Genomic DNA, 23,540 nt, shown 5'->3' with positions numbered 1-23,540 from the left:
ACATCAGTCAAGTCTCCATCAGTCTACAAAGACTCGAGTATCTCAAGGAAGATACTTCGCCGAGCAAAGAAAACCTCAACCACTCATCAGACAGAATTGCTACAAGAGTGAGGCCTTCAAAGGAAATTCTCAACAGAAGAATGCTCGTGTGCCAACTGAAGCGCCAACAACGTCAATCAGAAGATCAACAAAGCGCAAGAGATCAACCAGACCAATTCTGAAACAGATATGGGTTCCAAAGGGAACTCGAGCTAACATCGAAGGACCTAAATCTTGATTGGGTGCCTGAAGCAACTCTTCCTTGCAGGTCAATGTCAGGAAACACAAAAAGAAGGAAGAAGTTAAAGCTTCAATCAGAACATGGTATCTGGATAGTGGCTGCTCGAAGCACATGACGGGCTACAAAGAATATCTATCTCAGTATGTTGAGAAAGCTGGATCCAAAGTTGCATTCGGAGATAACTCAATCGGAGAAATAAAAGGCTACAGTGTGCTCAACATGGGTAACGCCAGTATCAGTAACGTTAGCTTTGTTTCTGGTCTTAAACATAATCTGTTGTCTGTGAGTCAATTTTGTGACAGCGATTTCACAGTGAAGATCAAGAAGGATGAATTCACTGTTAGAAACAATCAAAAGAAGGTGGTTCTGAAAGGTTTCAGACAAGGAAGTCTCTACGTCGTTTCATGGGAAGACAGCCCACCAGAAACATGCCTCATCAGCAAAAGCAGCTCGGAGCTCAACTGGCTGTGGCACAAGAGACTCAACCATCTCAACTTCAAGATGATCAACAAGCTTGCTAAACATCAACTGGTAGAAGGTCTGCCTTCTATTGTGTTCCAGAAGAAGCAAGAATGTGATGCATGCCAAAGAGGAAAGCAGACACGGATGTCATTCAAGTCAAAGACAGGTCACTCATCTGAAAGAATTCTACATCTACTTCACATGGATCTGTTTGGCCCTATCTCTCCAAGAAGCTACAATGGTAGGAAGTATACCTTAGTTGTTGTGGATGATTATTCACGATACACTTGGGTTATATTTCTCTTCAAGAAGAATGAGACACTGGAGGAACTGCCAAAGCTGCTGAGAAGACTGAGCGTTGAAAATGAAGTCAACATCATCAGCATCAGATCAGATCGTGGGACTGAGTTCCTCAATACTGTCATTCGTGAGTATTGTGATGAACAAGGAATCAGTCATCAAACTTCTGCAGCAAGAACTCCACAGCAGAACGGAGTTGCAGAAAGAAGAAACCGGTCTTTGAAGGAAGCAGCAAGGACGATGCTAGCTGAGTAAAAACTCCCCTTGAAGTTTTGGGCCGAAGCAGTCAACAACGCATGCTACACGCAGAATCGCTCCTTCCTCACTCAGAGACATGGAAAAACTCCATACGAGCTATGGAAGAACAGAAAGCCATCAATTGCATACTTTCATGCTTTCGGTTCTAAGTGTTTCATCCACAACAATGAAAAGAAGAGGTTAAATACTTTTGATAGCAAGGCTGATCCAGGAGTATTTCTTGGATATTCTGGAACAGAACGATCAAGCAAAGCCTATCGAGTGTTTAATTCTCAAACTCTTTGTGTTGAAGAAACACCTCATGTGATCTTTGATGAGTCTTCAGATGATTTCAAGGAACAGGAAACTGAAAAGTGTGTCCAGAACACTGAAGATTCTAGAGCTGAAATCCACAACATCGAGCCCTCTACTGTCTTGGTGTGGGGACCAAGCAAAGATAGAGATACTGAGAAGCTTCAGTATCAAAAGATCAGCCAAAGGTCTGAAGTTCAGACTGGAGCCAATGCAGATGGCATCAGTCAAGGGGGAACTCCAATTGCTAAAGATCGAGTTGAACGTGCAGAAGTAGCTCCAGCTCAACTCTCCCCTGCTCCAGAAGGTGCTCAACACTTTAGAACCATTCTGACCGAAGAAGCCCCACCATCTCCAGAAGAGATCAAGAAGTATCGAAGATGGTTTGAACTCCACTCAAAGGAGAACATCATTGGAGAACCATCAGATGGCGTCAAGACTCGGAGATCAATGTGCAACCTCGTCTTTGACATAAATCAGAACTGCATCAACGAAGATAAGATTTTCAGCAGTTTCTTATCATCTACAGAGCCCAAGGATGTTGAAGAAGCTCTGAAGTCTACTCAATGGGTCATCGCAATGCAAGAAGAACTCAATGAATTCAACCAGAATTCAGTTTGGGAGCTTGTGGATCGACCAGACGATGCAAAGGTGATTGGTTTGAAATGGATTTTTAAAAACAAAAAAGATGAAGAAGGAAATGTTGTGAGAAACAAAACAAGTCTTGTAGCAAAAGGATACAGTCAAGAAGAAGGAATCGACTACGACGAGACGTTCACTCCAGTTGCCAGATTGGAAGCAGTCAGACTCTTCTTAGCCTTCGCAGCTCACAAAGGTTTCAAGGTACACCAAATGGATGTCAAGTGTGCATTTCTGAATGGAGTGCTCACAGATGAAGTCTATGTGGAACAACCTCCAGGCTTCGAGGTTGCAGGACCAGAAAAGGTGTACAAGCTGAAGAAAGCGCTCTATGGATTGAAGCAAGCACCAAGAGCGTGGTATGATACTCTCTCGGAGTATCTTGTTGAACAAGGTTTCAAGAAAGGATCTGTGGACAGAACTCTGTTCACTCGCAAAGAAGGAGAAGATCTCTTGCTTGTTCAGATTTATGTCGATGACATAATTTTTGGATCCAAATCCGAACACATGTGCAAGAAGTTTGCTGACATCATGACCAACAAGTTCCAAATGTCCATGATGGGAGAAATGAATTTCTTTCTCGGATTACAAGTCAAGCAGACCAACGAAGGAATACTTATTAGTCAGTCCAAGTATGCTATGGAACTGATAGCCAAGTTCGGTATTCAGCACATGAAATCAGTCAAGATCCCAATGAACACAAACTGGAAAGTTGATCCAAGTTCAGAAGAAAAATCTGTCTATTCGACGAAGTACAGAGAAATCATTGGATCTTTGCTGTATTTGACTGCGAGCAGACCAGACATCTCATTTGCAGTCGGGGTATGTGCAAGATATTAATCAGATCCAAAGGAAGCTCATTTGGATGCAGCATATACTTCCATATCTCAAAGGCACACCCAATTTAGGATTGTGGTATCCAGCAGACGACGACATCAAGCTCACCGGATACTCAGACTCAGACTTCGGTGGATGCAAGCTTGATCGCAAATCAACCTCCGGAACATGTCAATTCCTAGGCAACAAGCTCATCTCTTGGTTTTCAAAGAAGCAGACTTCAGTCGCCACCTCCACAACTGAAGCTGAATATGTTGCTGCCGGAAGCTGCTGTTCTCAACTCCTGTGGATAGTCTAATAGTTGAAGGACTATGGGATCGACGAAAAGGAAGTCCCAATCTATTGCGACAGCTCCAGTGCTATTGCAATCTCCCATAATCCAGTTCATCACACCAGAGTCAAGCATATTGCTATTCGACATCACTTCATCCGTGATCATGTCGAAAAGAAGAATATCTCTGTGGAATGGATTCCTACTGCTGTTCAGAGAGCGGACCTGCTGACCAAGGCTCTTCCAGAAGAAAGGTTCAACGATTTGTGTGGAAAGATCGGCCTCATCAACCCTGAAGAGAGATGTTGTGCATGAAGACTTTCTCAAATAGTCATGCTGACTGGTGGTCAACCAACTGCTGAGTCTACGATCACCGATGAAGAAAACAATGAAGTCAGAACGCTCATCTGAAGAATAAGCTATCCTGATGATTCAACCAGGATCAAGTGGTATCGACTGACTGCAATGTTCAGTCGATCAGTAAGTATTTAAAAAGCTTACTTTTAAAATCAGTTATTTCAGTTCAGAGTTTTGAGTTTCAGTTTAAAATCTTTCTCTAACTGATCAGTTTCTTTCAAAAACTTTAACTGATTGTTGGAAAATGGAATATCCGAGAAGGACAAGTATTTTAAAGGGAAAATCTATTTTTATTGAACTTGTCCTGATCTTTTGCCAAAAATCTTTCCAACCCATTTTGCCTCTGTGATAAAATTTCTTGAGAACCTCATTGACATGACAGAATGCAATGATGCCTCTCACCTTTTTGATGTCTCAATCCCCTGCAGTGACGGCGGACGTGAAAATTATCTTCAAAAACATTTTAGGCACAGTCTTCTAAAAACTTTTCATCTTCTTACGTGGTACACATCTTGTCTATTTATATCATGTTGTCTTCACTATTTTTCTGCATCAACTAACAAATCTCCACAGCCTTCACTGTGAGAAAATCTTTCAATATTTCCAAAGCTGCAGAGAAAAATTGTTCCGACTAAAGGAGAAATCTATGACTGCAAAGTCATGGAGTGGGAGAATGACGCTCACATACCTGGTCTTCACCGGACCCTTCCACTGGATCTCAACGTCTCTCCGACGTCGAAGTTTGCTCTACCCTCACTTGTATCCAGCGAAGCGAGTGTCTTCCATCCTCATGCCCGGACCATATGACTTGAAGTACCTGTCTCAAGCAGACAGACTTCACCTGATTCTTCAGGCAAGCTTTGCACCTTTCGTAAAGCTTCCATGTGGTGCAACAACAATGAGCAGGAGCTCGTTGTCAACCGGCGCAATATCGCCAGTGCTAGTCCTCACGACTAACACTGATTCAATTTTTCATCCTCACCTTCTCTTTCCTCCATGTATGGCGAAGCGCGTTTTGATATACTTCTTTCATCAAAGCCTCGCCATGCATTTCCTTCGCTTCTTCTCCCCACTTCTCGCACTCCTCTAATTCTTCTCTTCTCGTCTGTCTATTCGCCCTCCGAATTGTATGCATAGCTGCATCTCATGTTTATCTCTAACATGCTATGCATACTTTCCTTTCCTTCACCCTGCTCTTCTCCATCTCTCCGTCTCCATCACTTCTCCGTCTCTCTTCTCATCTCTCCACCTCTCCACTGGCGTCCTCTTCTTTCTGCATCTCGGGATCACTTCTCCATTTCCAAGCTCTCCCACGAATGCTTGAGAATCAGAGTTGAAGTCCCATCCGATCATAGCTTCCATCATCAGCTCTCTTTTTTATGTTGCCAAAAAGGGGAAAAGTCAGAAGTCAGAGAGAAACCTTCCCTAAGGTTGCTCATGTCCTTTCTTTCTTGACTGAAGATGAGATAGCAAGGATCACCAGAAGTTGTAAGGACGACGTTCCAGTAAAGACCTCAACTCAACGGAAAACAAGTGAGAGTGGAACAAGTTTAGGAACATGAAGACACGAAGACAGAAGATGAAGATCAAGAAGTTCAAGGCGCAGCCAAGCAGACTGCTGGAGTCCATGGGTTTCCCATGTTGTTTTTGTTTTTCTTTTTTACTCCAATGTAAGTCTTGCTTTGTACCTCGACTGATGGCTAATCAGTCTTTTATTAATTAAAAGAACTTCTTTTTTATCTCAACCTGAAGACAATGACTCTTTGTCCAGGCTCTGATTATGTTTTTCTGTCTTCTCCTTGTTCTGTTTTAGAACTATTTTCGTTCTTAACTCTAAGTACAAGTTTTTAGGTTCTATTGTTAAGGGGGAACTGTTTCCACCCCAATTTTTAGAACTTGTATTGTGAGTTCAGTCTTTTTGTTGTCTAGAACTGCTGTGTGGTTTTGGCATCATCAAAAAGGGGAAAATTGTTGGGAATCTTGTGGAATATCCTAATCCTTGTTTTGATGATACCAAAATTCATAGGTCGTATTTGTAATAGACTATAATTGTTTTGAACTCAAGTGTTAGAGTTCGGTTCTAGTTTAGCTTGCGGTGTCGAAGACTGAAGACTGAAGACTGAAGAACGAAGGACTGAAGACTGAATACTGCAGCTACCAACTGAAGTATCAGTTGAAGAGTCAGTTAGGAACTGATTACTTAATGCGCGCAATGGACTGATACTAAAGTCAAGTATCAGTTGAACATTCCTCCTAGGACTGATCTTCCAACGTTCAGAGGAAGCCACGTACTCACAAAGTACAGCCGCATTAAATGCAGAGATCTTAGGATCTTATCTCTATAGAGGTCATTCCTATCTGGTGGTTACTTTTCAGAGACGTCACATCTCCTGTCCATCAAGAGAGCCGTTTCCACCCAGAAAAGGAACCTCGAAGATTGAAGCCTCAGCCCAAATTCAAATTGCTCTCCAACGGAAGAAATCTTGATGACGTTCTACGCCAACGGATCTATTCAAGAGTTCTCCTACAAATAGAGCTCGAGGATCACTTCAACCTTCACCGATTCAACGGCATAAGCTGAAGCTCTGCCGAAATTGCTACTCAGCCTAAAACTTAACCTCCCCAAAGCTTGAATCGAAGAAGAGAATTCCAAAGCCAAAATCAGTCACTGCTGACTACACATATTCTCTTAGACCTTAGGCGAACCTCTGTTTACCCATAAGCCAAAGGTCAAACTTGCTTCAAAGAACTTGTTCTTTGTAGCATAGTTGGCACTCGTTCAAACCTCCCCCCTAAAAGAGTGTTTGAGTGATTCGGGTTCAGGATGGTACTCTGACTCTGAGTGAGAAGTCTTAGCACGGGTTGTGCTGAGCAAGAGAAATCCGACGCGAGTGAAGCGTGGGTACTGAAGAAGGGTTTTCTTTAGTGGTACGGTTGTGTGCACCCGGCAAGCACACGGTTTGGTTTGCCGTGCACCTGTTAAGCACTTGCGGAGTGGATTGTTGGTCTGATCTACCGACCGTGGATGTAGGGAATGGTTTTTCCGAACCACGTAAAAGTCTCTGTGTTGTTTACAGCTTTCAGTTTTACATTCTTACTTGTGTTATTTCAATTGATAAACTGAACACTGATTAACTGCAAAGAGAAACCTAAAGACCAACAACATGCTCCACCGAGGCTATTGCGAAACTAAGTTTAATTTCCGCTGCGTATGATATCAGTCTGACTAATCTATCTTGTGATAGTCAGGAAGAGTGTTATCATCTCTGTTTTAGCAAACCCGACAGAAGCCTTTATTTGCATCAGTTAAGTTCCAGTAACTTAACTGATAACTCTTTACTGAAGAGCTTTCAGTATCAGTCGTCAACCCTGTTTGGTCAAAACTGTTTTCAGTAAAACAGGAGTCTGTGTTTGCGTGTAAAGTTTCGTTTTGATCTCTGACTGAGATCCCTCTGATTGAAGAATTTAAAATAGCCCATAGGTGTATTCCCCCCACCCATACACCTATTCGAGACCCTCAGGACCCAACACGAATAACTTGATATTATTGTGCTGAAAAAAAATGCTCATTACAAATATATCTCCAAAAGAACAAATGAAAAAATAGCAGAAAATAAGAACAACTAACCATGAATTGAGTTGCAAGAAAAAGTAAGGTTCAGGTTGCGCTGCTACTGAAATATTAGACGTTTCATCATTCACGTTTAGAGATTTACATATATGATATGTAATTTGCTAATGGGAAATGATTTTGGGGTGTTGACATTTGGAGACTTTTTCCGATTGATTAGAAATTCAACCGGACTGTCGGCATTCAAACATAAAAAAATTGAAATACTTCTAAAAAATATGAATGAAGTAAATGAAGCCTAAGAAAGAGGGGTATAGTGGTTGCAGTGAAGCCAGACGTCGGCGGTCAAACAGCCTGCAAGGCGCTAGACTGCTGCGGTGGTCACTGACGAATTCTTAACACAATAATGTATGAAATTAGATGGAAAAACGACAGCGACGATGTTCAAACTGTGAATGATAAGTTGCGGCAGCGAGTGGAGAGGCCAAACATGGGAGTGTGTGTTGCTCAAAGAAGTGAGAAGCGGCAGCGTGAGAGAGAGAGAGAAAGATGCAGTTACAGAAAAATTATAATGTAGAGAAGATAATGGGGTGTTTGAAATTTTTAAAGAAGATTACTGCTTATAAATCCATGATTATCTCAAACTAACAGAAATCATCCACGTTTTTCTAAATAGCAGGAAAAAATTGGCAGTAAAATGTTACCGTTAAACTGTTGTTATATATAATATATAGATTATATTATTTCATATTGTGGTCCCACACGCAGGGCGTTCTCGCCTATATGCGGCTCGCCTGCGTGCAGTGATGTTTTCCCACCGTTGAATGGTGTTGAGGTCCCGCCTGCGTGCGGTTTGCTTATTTGATTGTATTCAGATGTCTCTTGTAATTTCAAAAAAAAAAAATCAAATATTAATATATATTTCATATATATTATAATGTAAAATAAAAAACATTATGCAATAAATAAACAATTGAAAAATACGTTTTATAAATAAAATATATTTTTAAAACTAAATGAATAGATATTAATAATAATTGAATGATATTATATAATCTAATCAATATTAATATTGTTAGTACATAAAAGAAAAAAATAATGTACACCGAAAATTAAGGTATACAAAAAATAAAGGTAAGACAAAATTATGACTTATGAGATTTATTCGTATCAAAATTTGGGGGGTGTATTTGTTCAGGATTTTAATAGATTTTTAAAATTCAGATATTTTAAAAATCTACAAATTTCATATAGATTCTTCATGTATTTTGAAATTTTAAATAGATTTTGAACCAAATTTGTAGGAATTTTAACAAAAATTAAACGTAATTTTTACGGACTTGAAATCTACCATCCCAGCAATCGTTGGGACAGCTTCCAGCTATCGCTGAGTTCTAGCTAGCCGCTGGCCGCAACCAGTTCTTCCAACAAAAGTCCTCGTGCAATATAAAGCTCGACTTTCAATAACTTTTGAATAGGTCAATAAAATCATGCACACAGTCGTCGTAAGTGAATATAACATATAATATCTCCCAACAACTTGCAATAATATTTTATAACAGGATAACAATGATCACAAACTCCTTTACTAACAAGGACATGTGCGAATGAATTAAGGGAGAAAATCAAGAAAAAAATCATCGGTAATATCGATACATATATATATATATATAAATAAATAAAAACACAGAGCACAAAACCGTGTGCAAAGCTAGAATTGTAATACCGGGCCCAGCAACCGTTGGGTGCCAGCGATCGCTGGCTTCCTCGAGCCGCGGCCGCTGGAACTCAGCCGACGCTGAAATTTGAAGATTTCAGAAATCTCGTGGTCTGAGGTTGGATTTGTTCATGTGTATTTTTTGAATAAAATTAATGAAAATTCAGTCCAATTTTAAAATTCATATATTTTTAAATACCTCTAGATTTTCATAGATTTTTAAAAGTCTGAAACAAATACCTCTGAATTTTTATAGAATTTTAAAAGTTTTAAACGAATACCTCTAGATTTTCATAGACTTTTAAAAGTCTTGAACGAATACACCCAAATTTTAAAAGTTTTAAAAGTCTACAGAAATCTATTAAAATCCTGAACGAATACACCCCCTTAAATGTAAGATATAAGGAATGATGATGTTGGTAAGATATATTGTATCCTTACCTCTCTTATTACATTATTTCAAATATAAAAGTTACCTGCTAAAATAATTGCAATTAAAAATTTAATTAAATTTGAATTACCTTTTTCTGAAGAATCACAATCACTCACTGCGTAAAAGAATAATTTTTTTAAAAAATATTACAAAATAAATTATAAACTAAAATATGTCATTTTTTATCTTACTTTAATAGCAAATCTTTATAATTTTTATAATTGAGGCTTCTTTATTTTTTTTCGGTGACCCAACAAATGTCGTGGATGTTGGCATATCAATATGGACTAAACGGTGTTGTTCAATGTGCAATTAAGCACATAAGCTGATAAAAATCGAATATTCATTTCAATTTTGGGCTTAGATAGCTTATTATTTTATTTTTTTCGAGAGGGTTGTACTTGGATTGCTTATGACACTCTACACGCTATAATACAACAGTTTTAACTTAAGAAAACATAGAAATTTAGTTTCATCTACAGTCGTCTGTAGTAATACAACCAAAAATAATAGTATTTCAAAAAATATTTTTTAAATTAGACTATTTTTTATTAATAGTTGAAATTTATTGTAATTGATACAAAATAAACAATACGATTATTATTAATAATAATAATAATAATAATAATAATAATAATAATAATAATAAATGGCGCAATAAACAATGTCACTATTTTAATAGAGCAACAATGTTCATTGTACCATAATAGCGCAATATATTTGGATGCGTTTGATAGCTGGGATGAGATAAATGATGATAAATAAAATTTAGATAAATAATATAAATTGAGTGAAATTGTTAATATTTTATAAGTGTTTGATAGTTAAGATAGAATCCTTGAGATAACTAATTTTTTTGTTTGATAGACAATATATATAACTTAAGTTAAATTAACAAATTTTCGCAAAAAAAAAATCAAATTAGCAAATTATCTTTTTAATCTTAATTTAAGAAATAAGAATAAAAATAAAAAAAGGCTATCCAAACGTGTAAACCCACATAGAACACGCCCCCCCCCCCCTTCTTCTTCACAAGCTCATCCCCTAACCCCCTCCCCTTTTTTTCTTGTGCAGAACACGCCCTGAGTCGCCGCCGCTAGCCGCTGCCTGAGATCGACGGTCAGCGGCTCGCTGGAGGAGCGCTGCTGTTGGTAAGGGGCGAGGTGGCGGGGGCGGCGAGGGCGGGGACGACGACTTCGGCGAAGGCAGGGGGCGTCGAGAGTGAGGGCAGCGAGATATACACCCAAATCTTTCAACCATCTTCTCAAAACAAACCCAGCTGGTAACACCTGGCTAATCCCTTTCATGGCCAATCACTTCACCCAGCTAAACTAGAGCTCCAAGAACATCGATGCTTTGCAGTTGAAATTGGGAGGGTAATTTTGTAAACCTAAAATCTAACCAAGAACACTGTACAATCTTTGACTGGGGTGAGCGACAGATGTATAATGGAATGGTGAGTAGCGCTACAGAGTCTAACGAAATGGTTAGGAAATCCTGACAATTCCATTCTTCCTGGTTATTCAGTCTCCGTTTTCTATCTATTCTATCAAACGACTGCTTCACGGTAAATTCTATGCCACACCCAGGTGCCCAGCACTCCCACTCCTGATGCGCGCCACGTGGCGTTTTAACTTTATAGGGTTGAATAAATTTAAATTCAAAATAAACATAAATGCTTTAACGTCCGTCTATGTAATCATTCGCAGTAACCCCATTTTTCAACATTTATCTTATCAAGGTTCAGCGGTCATTCGTGGCACACGTTTCGATGGTTTCGGCAAGTAATCTCGGCAATAAAATTATAATACTCGGCATATAATAATTTAGTTCGGCAAATATATTTTTAAATTCAAATATATAATTAAACTTATAACTATTGAAAATAGTAATTTTGGAAGCATGTATATTATGTGAAATAAATACAAGCAAGTTGAAATTGAATAAATTTCTCTTATTTTAAAAAAATTATATATATATATATATATATATATATATATATATATATATTGTCTTATCAATGATCAGTGGTCATTCCTTTCACGAGATTTCATATTTTAGGTAGCTAGTATTTGGCAAGAAAGTTTTTGCTTTGTTGGCAGATTTTGTTTAATTCGGCAAAAATTATTCTTAATTTAACTATATTATTAAATTCTAATATTACGCAAATTAATTTTCGTATTCTGTTTATTATGTAACCTAAATAGAAGCAATTTTAATGTAATAATTACTTTATTTTTCAAGATTTATATATTTTTTATTCCTATTCCTTCAAAATGCAGTTTTTCATGCATTACCCTTTTTTCAATTTCGGCAGCTATTATTCGGTAAACATTTGAATGCTTGGCAGACATTAGTTTAGTTAGCACAATATTATGTTGATATGACTAAATATAGCAAGTTTCAATTATAAAATTATCTTTTTTTAAAAAAGAATTTATAAGTTTATTTTATTCCTATCAATACAGTTGTAATGCAATAGCACCATTTTCCATGGTTTCGGCAGCTGTTATTCGGCCAACCAAATTTTAATGCTTGTCGACAATTATTTTAGTTCGGCAACAACATTATTTTATAATCATGAAAAATATTAATTTTGAAATTATTTTTAAAGAGATGCAGTTGTTTTATTTTTAAAGATACATTGTATGATAGATAATTACTATATTTTATTCGGCAATTATATCCGGAAATTACTATGTATTTCGGCAAAATAATGACTTGCCAATACCGGCAAGTACATATATCGACAGATTTTTATTCAATAAAAAAACAGGCCGATATATGTACTTGCCGAAATGAAAAATTGCCAAAATTCTACCAATATTTAAATTTATGATATTATTACAAAAAGGCACTTTTCGAATTAAAAACAAAACTTTGCCAAAATATGTACTTGCCAGAATCGGTAGTTATGATATTCAATAACAAAAAAACAACAACATAAAAATATGATATTATCAAACTAAAAATACACAATAAACAAATAAAATGAACAAAATTCACTAATAATCTGTCAAAACTAGAAAAATACGTAACTTACAATAGAACTTAAAATAGCTTGAATATGAACACTTCACAATAGAAAAATCTAGCTTACAATTTCAATTTTCATATAAGAAGAATAAAAATAAATGATTAAAAAATGAACAAAATTCACAAATAATCCGTCAAAATTAGAAAAGAAACATAACCTTACAATAAATCTTGAAATAGCTTGAATATGGACACTTCACAATAGAAAAATCGAGTTTACAATATAAATTTTCATTTAAGAAAAATGAAGAGCTTCAGAATCAGCTCAGACTTCGTGTGGAAGAAATGGAAGAAAGTAAACCCAAAAGTCATGTTTTAATCCCCCAAAAAATTGGAATTGAAAAATTGGCGCGGAAAATTAAGCATGTGTCATGCTTGCCGAGTGTTTCGGCAACAAATTTTGCCGAATTCTGATGCCATGACATTACGGTTCCCAAGAATCAATTGAGTGCTAGACGGAACCCATAAACGGAGTTAACTCAAAATTACAAAAGGAAAAGATAAATTGATTAAATGAAAAGTGCCACGTGGCGCGCATCGAGAGTGGGAGTGCTGGGCACCTGGGTGTGGCATAGACTTTACCCTGCTTCACAATAAGGTTGAGTGTTGTTTTGAGATGCTATTAATTGCACAATAAAATCCATCTCTATTGGATTTTAGTTAACAATGGTTGTCCACATCATCATCTCAATTCATGTGGGCGTGCATGTCATCTTTCCCATTCATTGAAAAAAATTGAGAAAGCTTTAATTGCAAATTTTGAAAGATTTGGCATCCTCCCCCCCCACCCACACACACACACACCCAAAAAAAAGGGTGCTTAAGTATATGTTTGACAGGAAAATAATGTTAATTAAAAATATCATTTCTAAAAAAATAGTTTTGCGTAAAATAACTTTTTCTAATTCTTTATTCCAACAACAGTGGGTCCGTAGGCATGCTTCAATACTCCTTCTAATTTTTTCGATGGAGGAGGTTTTGGGTACAACAGGGTGTACCGTACACTCGAATTGATCCGTATCCAAACTCGCATTTTGACTCAAATCGTGTAAATGACACTATTTGGTTATACAAATTACACTGCCTGTAATTGACGTTATTCTGCTATACAAATGACACTACGTATAAATGACACTATAACATTGTAAATGACATTGTGTATAATTGACACTATTCAGAAATATAAATGACACATCCTGTAATTGATACTATAAGATTGTAAATGACATTATAATACTTTAAATAACACAATAAAATTGAAAATGACACTATAACATTTTAAAGTTACAGTGTCATTTATATAATTGAATATTGCCAATTATAATTAGTGTCATTTGTATAACTGAATGGTGTCATTTACACTATTTAGATCAGAATGCGAGTCAGGATGTGGGTACGAATCAACTTGAGTGTACATGAGATTTTGTGTTTTCGATGATTGCAGCGGGTTCACCTCTTCTCCTCGTAAACTTTATTGAATACCGAAAATATATATAGTTTATTATGTACATATATTATTTATTTTAAGAAATACTAATTGTCATTATAAACTTTATTGAATGATCGGTCAATTATTATTAAAATCGGATTTTATTAAAAAAGAAAAAGGAAAAGCCTAGAAACCCTTGAGAGCACAGCAAAGCTCACTAAGGACCGAGCCTCGTTAAAACCCCTTTAAAGAAAACCCAAAGGGAAAAACCTTAAAGGGGAAAAAGAGTATTCGTCTAAAACCAAGCAAACTCGAAACCAGATAACAAAAAAGCCAAAAAGGAGGGAGAGACTTCAGAAACTCCGGCCTAACCATCGTCCCCAAGCCTCCCCGGACACCTTCTTGACCCAGAAGAGAAAAAGCCAACAGCGAAAAAACACAAGACAGAACAAGAAATTAAACCTGCAAAAAACTTGCTTCCAAGGGTTAACCCCACAGGAAAGCACATCGCCGACCAAAGCAGCCTTCCGCGAAAGCGAGAACCAACCATATCCCAACAACAAGGGACATGACGTATCCAAAGGGATCCGACCTCCCTCACCCCAGCCTCTAGCGCACCAGAAAACTGAAAAAAGGTCAGAGAGACACCCCTGCCCATCCATCTCAACACACCACAACCACCGCACCCCGCAGCAAGAACAAACACCAAGACCAGCATAGCACGAAAAGAAAACTCGCTTCCAAGGACAAAACCAGCAAGAAAGCACATCACTGACCAAAGCTGCCTTCCGCGAAAGCGAGAGCCGACCATATCCCATCAATAAAGGACAAGACGTACCCAAAGGGATCCGACCTCTCTGACCCCAGCCTCTAGCGCACCAGAAAACTGAAAAAAGGTCAGAGAGACACCCCTGCCCATCCACCTCAACACAACACCACCACCGCACACCGCAGTCAAGAAAGAACCCCAAAACCAGCAGAACACGAAAAGAAAACTCTAACGAGCAATTCTAACATGGCTATGAGTAGACATATCACGAGAAACCGCAAGCTTGATCTCATCAATAGCAAACGGCCACCAGCCCTCCTGCCTATTTCCATTAGCCATAATATCCGCAGGCTGATTGCCCTCTCTATAAATATGTGTAACCATCAACTGGAAATCCCGTAAAATCCGAAGAATGTGTTTCCAAGAATTCATGAAGCGCCACGGAACATTAGTAGTTCTGGAGTCCAAAAGATGGATAACATACATTGAGTCAGACTCAACCCAAAGATAGTGCCAGCCACGATCATGGGCAATGTTGATGGCAGTAATGACAGCGAGCAGCTCCGCCTCAAAAGCGAATCCAGTCCCACCCTTAATATGATAGCAGCCTCGAACCTCCGACCACTGATCCCTAAAAACTCCACCAGCAGCAATCAAACCAGGCGCCCCAGCAGCAGAACCATCTGTGTTTACCTTGATCCAATGCAAAACCGGAGGCCACCAATGAACCTCAATCATGCGAGAAGGGGGCATAGCGCGACACTTGACACCCAGATTGCGGGTGATCAGGTAATCTCCCCAAGTATTGCTGACCGTGCCAAGCTTCGGGAAATTGACCTCAAGCTCTTTGAAGAAGGTTTTGACAAACGTGAGAATAGGAAGAGCACTAAACTCACGATCCTAAAAAATCACAGCATTCCGATTCTCCCAAATTTTCCACAAAAGAGTGATAATACCTGCTTTCCAGAAAGCTAGAATTTGCGAGCTAAAGTGAGTATTCCAAGCCATAACTAAAAAAGACAGAATATCAAAAGAGTCAATAAAAGCCTCTTTACCAAACCAAGAAAGAAAAGTCACCCACAACGGCTTAGTCATAGAGCAGCTCCACATAACATGAGAAATAGATTCCGACTCCCTCAAGCATAAAGGGCAACCATTAGGAATTATCAGACCCTGATTTCGAAGCTTGTCTAGGGTCGGGAGGCGATCATGAAGAACACGCCAGCAAAGAATAGAACGTCTAACCGGAATGTAGGGTTCCCAAATCCACTTACCCCATTTTACCATTGGAAAATGACTACACTTGCTGGAGAAAGCCAAGGCCGCCGAAACATCCCCGCTGACAGAATGCTTCCAAAATCTAGAGTCCAGCTCGCCGCTCATGTGAACAAGTAAAATATCAGCCACAATCTCAGGAAACTTATTAACGAAAGCAGCAGAGAAGTGCCAAAGGCCATCATAATAATAGTCTTTGACCGAAAAACTGAAATACTCATGCATATAATGTGGAATTTTCAGCTTATCTACAAGTTTATAGCCAAGCCAATTATCCCGCCAAAAATAAGTACTGTCACCACGATCAACACAAGTATAGGAATCCTCCACCAAATCATCCACCTCATGCTTAACTCCAATCCAAATCGGGGAGTTAGCAATCGACTTCTTGGCGTAGCTGAACTGATTAAGATAACGAGACCGCATAATCTGGTGAGCCCACTCAACGCCTTTGATCATCTTCCAGGCCAACTTCATTAAATAAGATTGATTCATCAAGGTGAAAGACCTAATCCCAAGACCCCCCTCCTCCCGAGGGGTGCAGACACGACCCCAACTGACAGGGCAAGTAAGTCTTTTATCAATGCTTCCCGTCCACACAAAATTTCGGCACTTCTTATCAAGCGAATGCAGCAGAGATTTAGGCCATTCGTAGACCATCATCGAATGGACAACAGAACTTTGAATCACCGATCTCAAAAGACAAACCCGACCAGCAATTGAGAGTTGGAGACCCTTCCATCTAGCGAACTTTTGAACGATCCGATCATAAATAGGCATAAAATAAGAAGCTTTCGGCCACCCGATAAACATAGGAACACCCAGGTAAGTCATCGGCAGATTCCCAGTGGAGAAACCCAAAACACGCTGAATAGCCCGACTCCTATCCGTAGAGACCTTGGGACCAAAATACAAATTCGACTTTTCCTGGCTGCAAAGCTGACCAGAAATCTCGCCATAATAAGTCAAGATACCCTTAATCTTCTTGGCATTCCTGACAGTGGCAGTGCAGAAGATGATGATATCATCAGTGTAAAAAAGATGAGTAGGGAAGTAAGTAGCCCTGCTGAACCCCATAGGTGTCAAATGCCCAGAATCCACACAGCTCTTGATAATGCTACTTAAAGCATCTTCAGCAATCCCAAAAAGAATAGGCGAAAGAGGATCTCCTTGCCTAACACCACGAGAACAAGCAAAATATCCGCTGAGCCTTCCATTATAAAGAATAGACAGTCTGGCAGAATTAAAGATGACTGAAATCCAACGGATGAAGGTCACAGGATAACCATTAGCCCTCAAGACCTGCATAATAAACTCCCATCTGATGGTGTCAAAAGCTTTTCTGATATCAATCTTACAAGCCATATTCACACCCCGGTTGGTTCGCTGCATACAATTGAAACCCTCGGAACTGAGCATAATACAATCATGTATGTTCCTACCGCTAATAAAACCGAATTGGTTGTCAGAAACATGCGAAGCAGCCACCACACTAAGTCTCGAGGCCAAAATCTTGGAGATGATTTTAAAGAAAAAATTCGAGAGCACAATAGGGCGAAGATCAGCAACAGAAGATATAACCTCCTTTTTGGGGATCAAAATCATCGTGCTGGAGTTACATCCCATGGGGAGATAAGATTTCAAGAAAAAAGTTTGAACAGCCACCACGACATCCGCCTTCACCGTCTCCCAACAGGTGTGAAAAAACATACCTGAAAAACCATCCGGTCCAGGCGCACTGTTGACATCCATTCCAAAAACCGCAGCAACAATCTCACTTTCATCCGGGGTACGGGCTAACACTCTACTTTGCGCCTCAGAGATAGAAGGATCAATGAGAGCCTCAATCTCAATCGGATCAGCACACGACCGTCCATCATCAGTAAATAACGCCGAGAAATATCCCACAATATGTTGCTCAATAGTGGCCTGGTCGTAAGTATCAACCCCATCAATATTCAGATGAGTAATGGAAGCATTCATCTTCTTAGTTTTTGTCAAACGGTGGAAAAAAGAAGTGTTTCTATCGCCATCCTGCAACCAAGAAGCCCGGCTCTTTTGCTGCAAAAGGTTGCTCTTCCTAGTAAGAGCGACATTCAAACCCGTTTGAAAACCAACTTCTTCATCAAACAAGTCCACCGTATAACCCACCTCAGAAATTCTAGCCTGAGTGCTAGCCAGTTGTCGTTGAAGACCAGCAATTTCTGAGTCCACATGACCGAAAACATCCTTGTTCCAAATCTTGATGTCCACCCTCAACCGTTTAAGCTTCCACATCACACGCAGGATGGGGCAGCAAGTACTAACATCATGCATCCAAGAATTTCTAACCATGTCCTGAAAGGTAGGATGGAGAGCCCACATATTCAGGAAACGAAACTGACGATTTCTAGGAGGAGAAGTCCGACTACATCGAAGAACAAGAGGCGAGTGATCAGAAGTAAGTCGAAGGAGAACCGACGTGACCACCGAGTCCCATAAATCCGCAAAACTCTGAGAGAAGAGAGCTCTGTCTAAAATGGACTCCACATGCCGAGGGAAAAACCTCCGACCAGACCAAGTAAATCGTAAACCATCAGTAGGGGATTCGATGAACTGAGAATCATCGATGAAAGAACAGAACTCCATGCAAGAACTCCTGGCAGGTAAAAGCGGACTGATACGTTCGTGAGCCCCTTTAACCGCATTAAAGTCACCAATGAAAACGGTGTTCCCAGAGACAAAATGAAGCAAATCACGCCAATGTTCACGTCTAAGACTTTGCTCATTAGCGCCATGCACAACTGCCACCCTGAAGTTGATCGTCTGCCAGATACAATCCACAATAACCACCTGAGTAGACGAGAAAACAATAGTTGCAACAACCGAAGGTTGTGCAAGAATCCAAATGTTCGGACATCTAGGAGCCCGACAATTCTGATGAACAGGAAAGAGATTCAAAGAATTCCAAAAGCTCTGCCGAACTTTGTGGAGAGATTTCTTAGGCTCAACAATCCCCAAGACCACAGGATTAAAGGAACTACAATGTTCCTTAAGCAGACGCTTGGATTCGTCCGTTAGACCACGGACATTCCAGGCGATAATATTCATGAAATTAATTGAAATGAGTAGAGGAAGCTTCGCTTCGCTCCACTTGATCCGCCCAACTCTCATTAACAACGTTATCCATAGCCCGAAAACACTCATTCCCGCTATTATCAATCACAAAATCTCGATGCTTACCTCATGTTTCCCCAGACTTCCTGAGGCGGCTTTTAATAGTATCGTCAGCCTGTTTCGTCACTTGTCCTGCCGCTCTAGCCGCTTGTTCTTGTTTCGTGGGCCTACCCCGCCCTCTCTTGACCTGTACCTCCTGCGGAATGGGAGCCTTGACAAGCTCCAGTATCTGTTCCAGGCGTTGGGCTTTTATTGCATTCTCCTTATCAACACTCGCTTTCGCCACTTGTGTCGCCTCTTGTGTAATGGGTCCCTGTGTAGTAGGTTCAGCATCAGCCACAATCAACTCCTCCTCCTCCTCAGAGCTATAGTCCCGTAAAGGTTTATCATACGCCGAGTTTTCCACCGGCTTTGCAGTGGTATGTAATAAATCCGGCCCAGAAATCCGCTCTTGCTGTACTCTCGAAATCTGCCCTTGCTGCTCTCTCAAATTTATCCCATTATTCCGAGCACTAGAAGGTGAGTTCGATCTGGGAGAATTCCGCCTAGAACCCTCAGTAACTCCATCAAGATCCAGCTCCACAATAGGTTGTTTTCCAATTTCCTGATAAGTGTTATTCTGCTGTTCATTCCCCTCAAGAACATCCATTCCCGTCAAACCCCCTAAAGCTTGGAACCGATTTCCGATCGGGCCTCGTGGTGGAGATGAAGCTCCGACAGCTCGAGGAACCTCTTGTTGCTGCATTCTATCGTTCTGCAACGCTCCGCTCTTCCTGCCTTGATCAGTTTGAGGATTCTCCAACTGCTGCTGCACACGGCTGTCCTGCCCAACCCCATTTTTTCTGCCTTGATCAGTTTGAGGGTTCTCCAGCTGTTGCTGCACACGGCAATCCTTCACAGACGCCCCCTCCTCACTAATTTGCTGCCATTGTTTCCCCAAGGCCGAGCTTGGCTGAGGCTTCAACGGTGGTGGCTGATTCACAATCCCCTTCGATCCATCTTTAAAATTAGAACCTGCCTTACGACATTTTTCCGGAGAGTGCCCTGTGATTTTGCACCTAGCACAATATAACGGCAAAGATTCATAGGAAAATTCAACGTGAAACGAAAAATCTTCAGCATCGAAAAGTAAAGTAGTAGGCAGAGGATTCGACATATCTATTTCCACCAGAATACGAGCAAACTGCCCGAAGTCCTTTGTAATGGAGGCGCCATCAATCTTTAAAGGATGCCCAATATATCTCGCAATTCCTAAAATAACCTCCGCGTGCCAATATTCGATGGGTAGGTAATGAATGCGCACCCAAACGTTAGCCAACGACGAGTGTTCCTTAAAAGGATCGAAGTTTTTGGACCATTCTCGCAGCCTAATGTGTCCATCAAAGATGTCCCAGATTTGCTTAGATTTGGCAATAGATTTATCAGCAGCGTTTTGAAAAACCATAGTATAGTACCCTTTTCCCAAAGGTATAATCTGCCACTCCGACGTAATACCCCAAATAGTCGATAGTTCTTTCTTAACCATCATTGCCGGACGCGGTTTATCACCCTTTCGAAGGAAGAGTCTTCCCGTTAAAGCATTATCAAACTGTGACAACTGTTTTACAAGAAGATCTTTAGGCATTTTGAAACAGTAACGATCCCCCTCTTTAGTAGGACGAAGAGCATGAAAGCGATGAGCAGCAACATCCGGCCGGCGAGGCGTACGAAGCGTAGTAGCATCCGCATAAGATTTTCCAGGCTGTTGGTGCGGAACTTCAACGATGGTTGAGTCGAGGGCTTTCGGAGCAGAAGAATCTCCATGGCTATGTCCATGGTTACTCTCACCGCGAGAATTACCGAAGGAAACTGAAGTCTTGTCCAACAAACTAGGACGAGAATGCGAGGACTGAATAAGAGAGTTAGGGTTCCTTCCAGGAAGAGTCATACCAACGTTGTTTAGGGCGAAATTATTCGAAACCACCGGAAGATTGAGACCTCCAGTCTTCATGTTGCTGTTGACATCACCGTTGTTAACAGTATTGACGTCGCGGCCACCGGAATCCATCGGCGACAGCGGATCCATGCAGGCGGAAAAGCTAGGGTTTCATGCAGGCGGCACTCCGGTATACTTACTGAAAAATCACCTCATTGCGAAAAAAATCGAATGATCGGTCAATTATATTGAGATGTAGTATTATAATTAGTACGTAATAGTAGGAAAAATACATGTTAATTAATTTAGCAATTTAAATATTTAATTAATTATTTTTCATGACAAAATAATGACGTAAAATAAATAAAATTAATTAAGCAAATGTGTTTTTACAAATGATTTACAATGGAAAAAATATTAAATTTGATATATTTCATTAAAACAACGTTTTTATGATGAAATATAATTAAAAAATAATTTTTTTAATACAACGATGAGAATCATAGTGTCATTGATCAACGGACGACATTAGTGTCGTTAATTGGTATTTGTATGTAGGTCATGAGTTGTAACGACACAAATTATTAATAGTATTCTCTCCGTCCCAGCTATTTTGAGATCTTTTTCTTTAACATGAGAATTAAGAAAATACTCCCTCCGTCTCAGAAAGAATGGCCTGTTTCTTTTGGGCACTGGAGATTAAGGAGTGTTGAATTAAGGTGTTAAAGTTGGTGGCCCACCTTTTTAACCATTTAATTAGCAAAAGTAATTGTAACCATTAAGAATGTGGTGGCCCACTTTTACTTTTTTATAAATTTAAATATTCTTTTATTTTTTATTACAATTAGGTTTCCCTTTAATTTTATTATCCAAATTTTAAGTGAACTTTAATAAATTAGGTTTCCACTTTTACGTCTGAATGATACTGCCCAAAATTTGACTTCCCTCCTGAATGCGCCAAAAGCTGTAAAGGCTTCAAAAAAAATTCAACACCAAATTTAATTAAACTTTTTCATAGAATTTGAATTTCCCTCTCTTTACAATCACAAAAAGCCTTATAAATAGGCACAAGTGCAGATTCAGTTTTTCATCCTAAACACCAAAAATTACAGCAAAAAGAAAGGAAAAATGAGAAGAAAAGATCTAAGTAGTGGAGAAAGGAACACCATTGTTCAATTCCTTCTTCAAGATAGCAAAAACGGCAAGCCGAAGAGAGGGAAGATCCAAGAAGCCATTGTCAAATTCGGAAACTCTAGGAGGATCGTGAGTCGGCTTTGGGCTGCGACAAAAAAACAACAAGAAATAGGTGAGCACATTCATTCGGCAAGCATGAAAATACATCGACCACATAGAAAAAGAGTGCAAATCGACTTAGAGCTAATTTCCAGCCTGGAATTGAGCAAAAGATCAACTATTCGAAGGCTTGCAAGTGGCATAAATTGCAGTAAAAGTACAGTGGGTCGATGGATAAGCAAGGGATTGATCAAAGCTCACACAAGTGCAATACGACCTGACCTAACTGTTCTTAACAAACTTCTACGCCTGCGATTCATCCTTGAAGCCATAGAATACGACTGTATTCTGAAGGTACTTCAGTTCAAAGATATGCACAACACTGTGCATATCGACGAGAAGTGGTTTTATATCACAAAAGTAAATCACAGGTTCTACTTAACCCCCGGAGAGGCAGAACCGCATAGAACATGCAAATCAAAGAAATTCATCAAAAAAGTGATGTTCATGTGTGCAGTGTGTAGGCCAATATTTGCAGAAGATGGCAGCGTGTTATTCGACGGAAAAATAGGGATTTGGCCATTTACAGAATTGGTGCTTGCTAAAAGAAACAACAAAAACCTGGAGGCTGGAACTTTGGAGTTAAAACCAATCGAGAGCATAACAAAGCAAGTCACAAAGCATTGTTTTATCAATAAGGTATGGATTAGTGATGATTGTTGTGACAAATGCAACAGTAAAACTAGTAGGGGCTGAATGCATTTGTATTTTAGATTAATTTCTGTATTTCTACATAATTTGTAATGAATGAAGTGGTTTTCATACAGATAATACCAGCCATAAAGCTTAAATGGCCAGAATTTACAAGCAAAGTGATTTTCATTCAACAAGACAATGCAAGGCCTCACATCAAGGATGATGATCCAGATTTTAGGCGGGCTGCAAGTTCTGATGGCTTTGACATCATAATTATTCATCAACCCCCCAACAGTCCAGACACGAATATCAATGATTTGGGGTTTTTTAGAGCAATCCAGAGCTTGCAAACAGAAAGTGTGTGCAACAATGTGGAGGAGCTAGTGGCTGCAGTTGAGAAGTCATATTAAGACCTCTCACCTACTACTCTAAACAATGTGTTCTTGAGTCTTCAAGGATGCATTGTGGAAATGATGAAGGTGAAAGGACACAATGCATACAAGATACCACACATGAAGAAGGGCACGCTCATTAGGCAAAATGAACTTCCAATGAAATTTGGAAGTCACTAATGAGTTAGTGAAGGAATGCCTACAATATCTTGTGGATAATGGC

At 39.5% G+C, this 23,540-nt stretch overlaps 1 protein-coding gene across 1 annotated transcript; it reads left to right on the top strand.

The window, feature by feature from the left end:
* Positions 1-22,124: 22,124 nt before the first annotated feature.
* Positions 22,125-23,335, top strand: LOC130990866 (uncharacterized). Its single transcript, XM_057915095.1, has 2 exons — positions 22,125-22,928; positions 23,057-23,335. Exons 1-2 carry the CDS (start codon positions 22,125-22,127, stop codon positions 23,333-23,335), a joined length of 1,083 nt encoding a protein of 360 aa, XP_057771078.1.
* Positions 23,336-23,540: the final 205 nt, after the last annotated feature.

The sequence above is a fragment of the Salvia miltiorrhiza genome, chromosome 6, assembly GCF_028751815.1.
Source record: "Salvia miltiorrhiza cultivar Shanhuang (shh) chromosome 6, IMPLAD_Smil_shh, whole genome shotgun sequence".
Lineage (NCBI taxonomy): Eukaryota > Viridiplantae > Streptophyta > Magnoliopsida > Lamiales > Lamiaceae > Salvia > Salvia miltiorrhiza.
The sequence above is the reverse complement of the archived record's forward strand: the minus strand, read 5'-3'. Positions and strand labels throughout refer to the sequence as shown.

Coding starts and splice junctions, on each gene's coding strand:
- LOC130990866 (XM_057915095.1), top strand. CDS start 22,125: ATGAGAAGAAAAGATCTAAGTAGTGGAGAAAGGAACACCATTGTTCAA. Junction 22,929..23,056: donor AGCATTGTTTTATCAATAAG/GTATGGATTAGT, acceptor GTTTTCATACAG/ATAATACCAGCCATAAAGCT.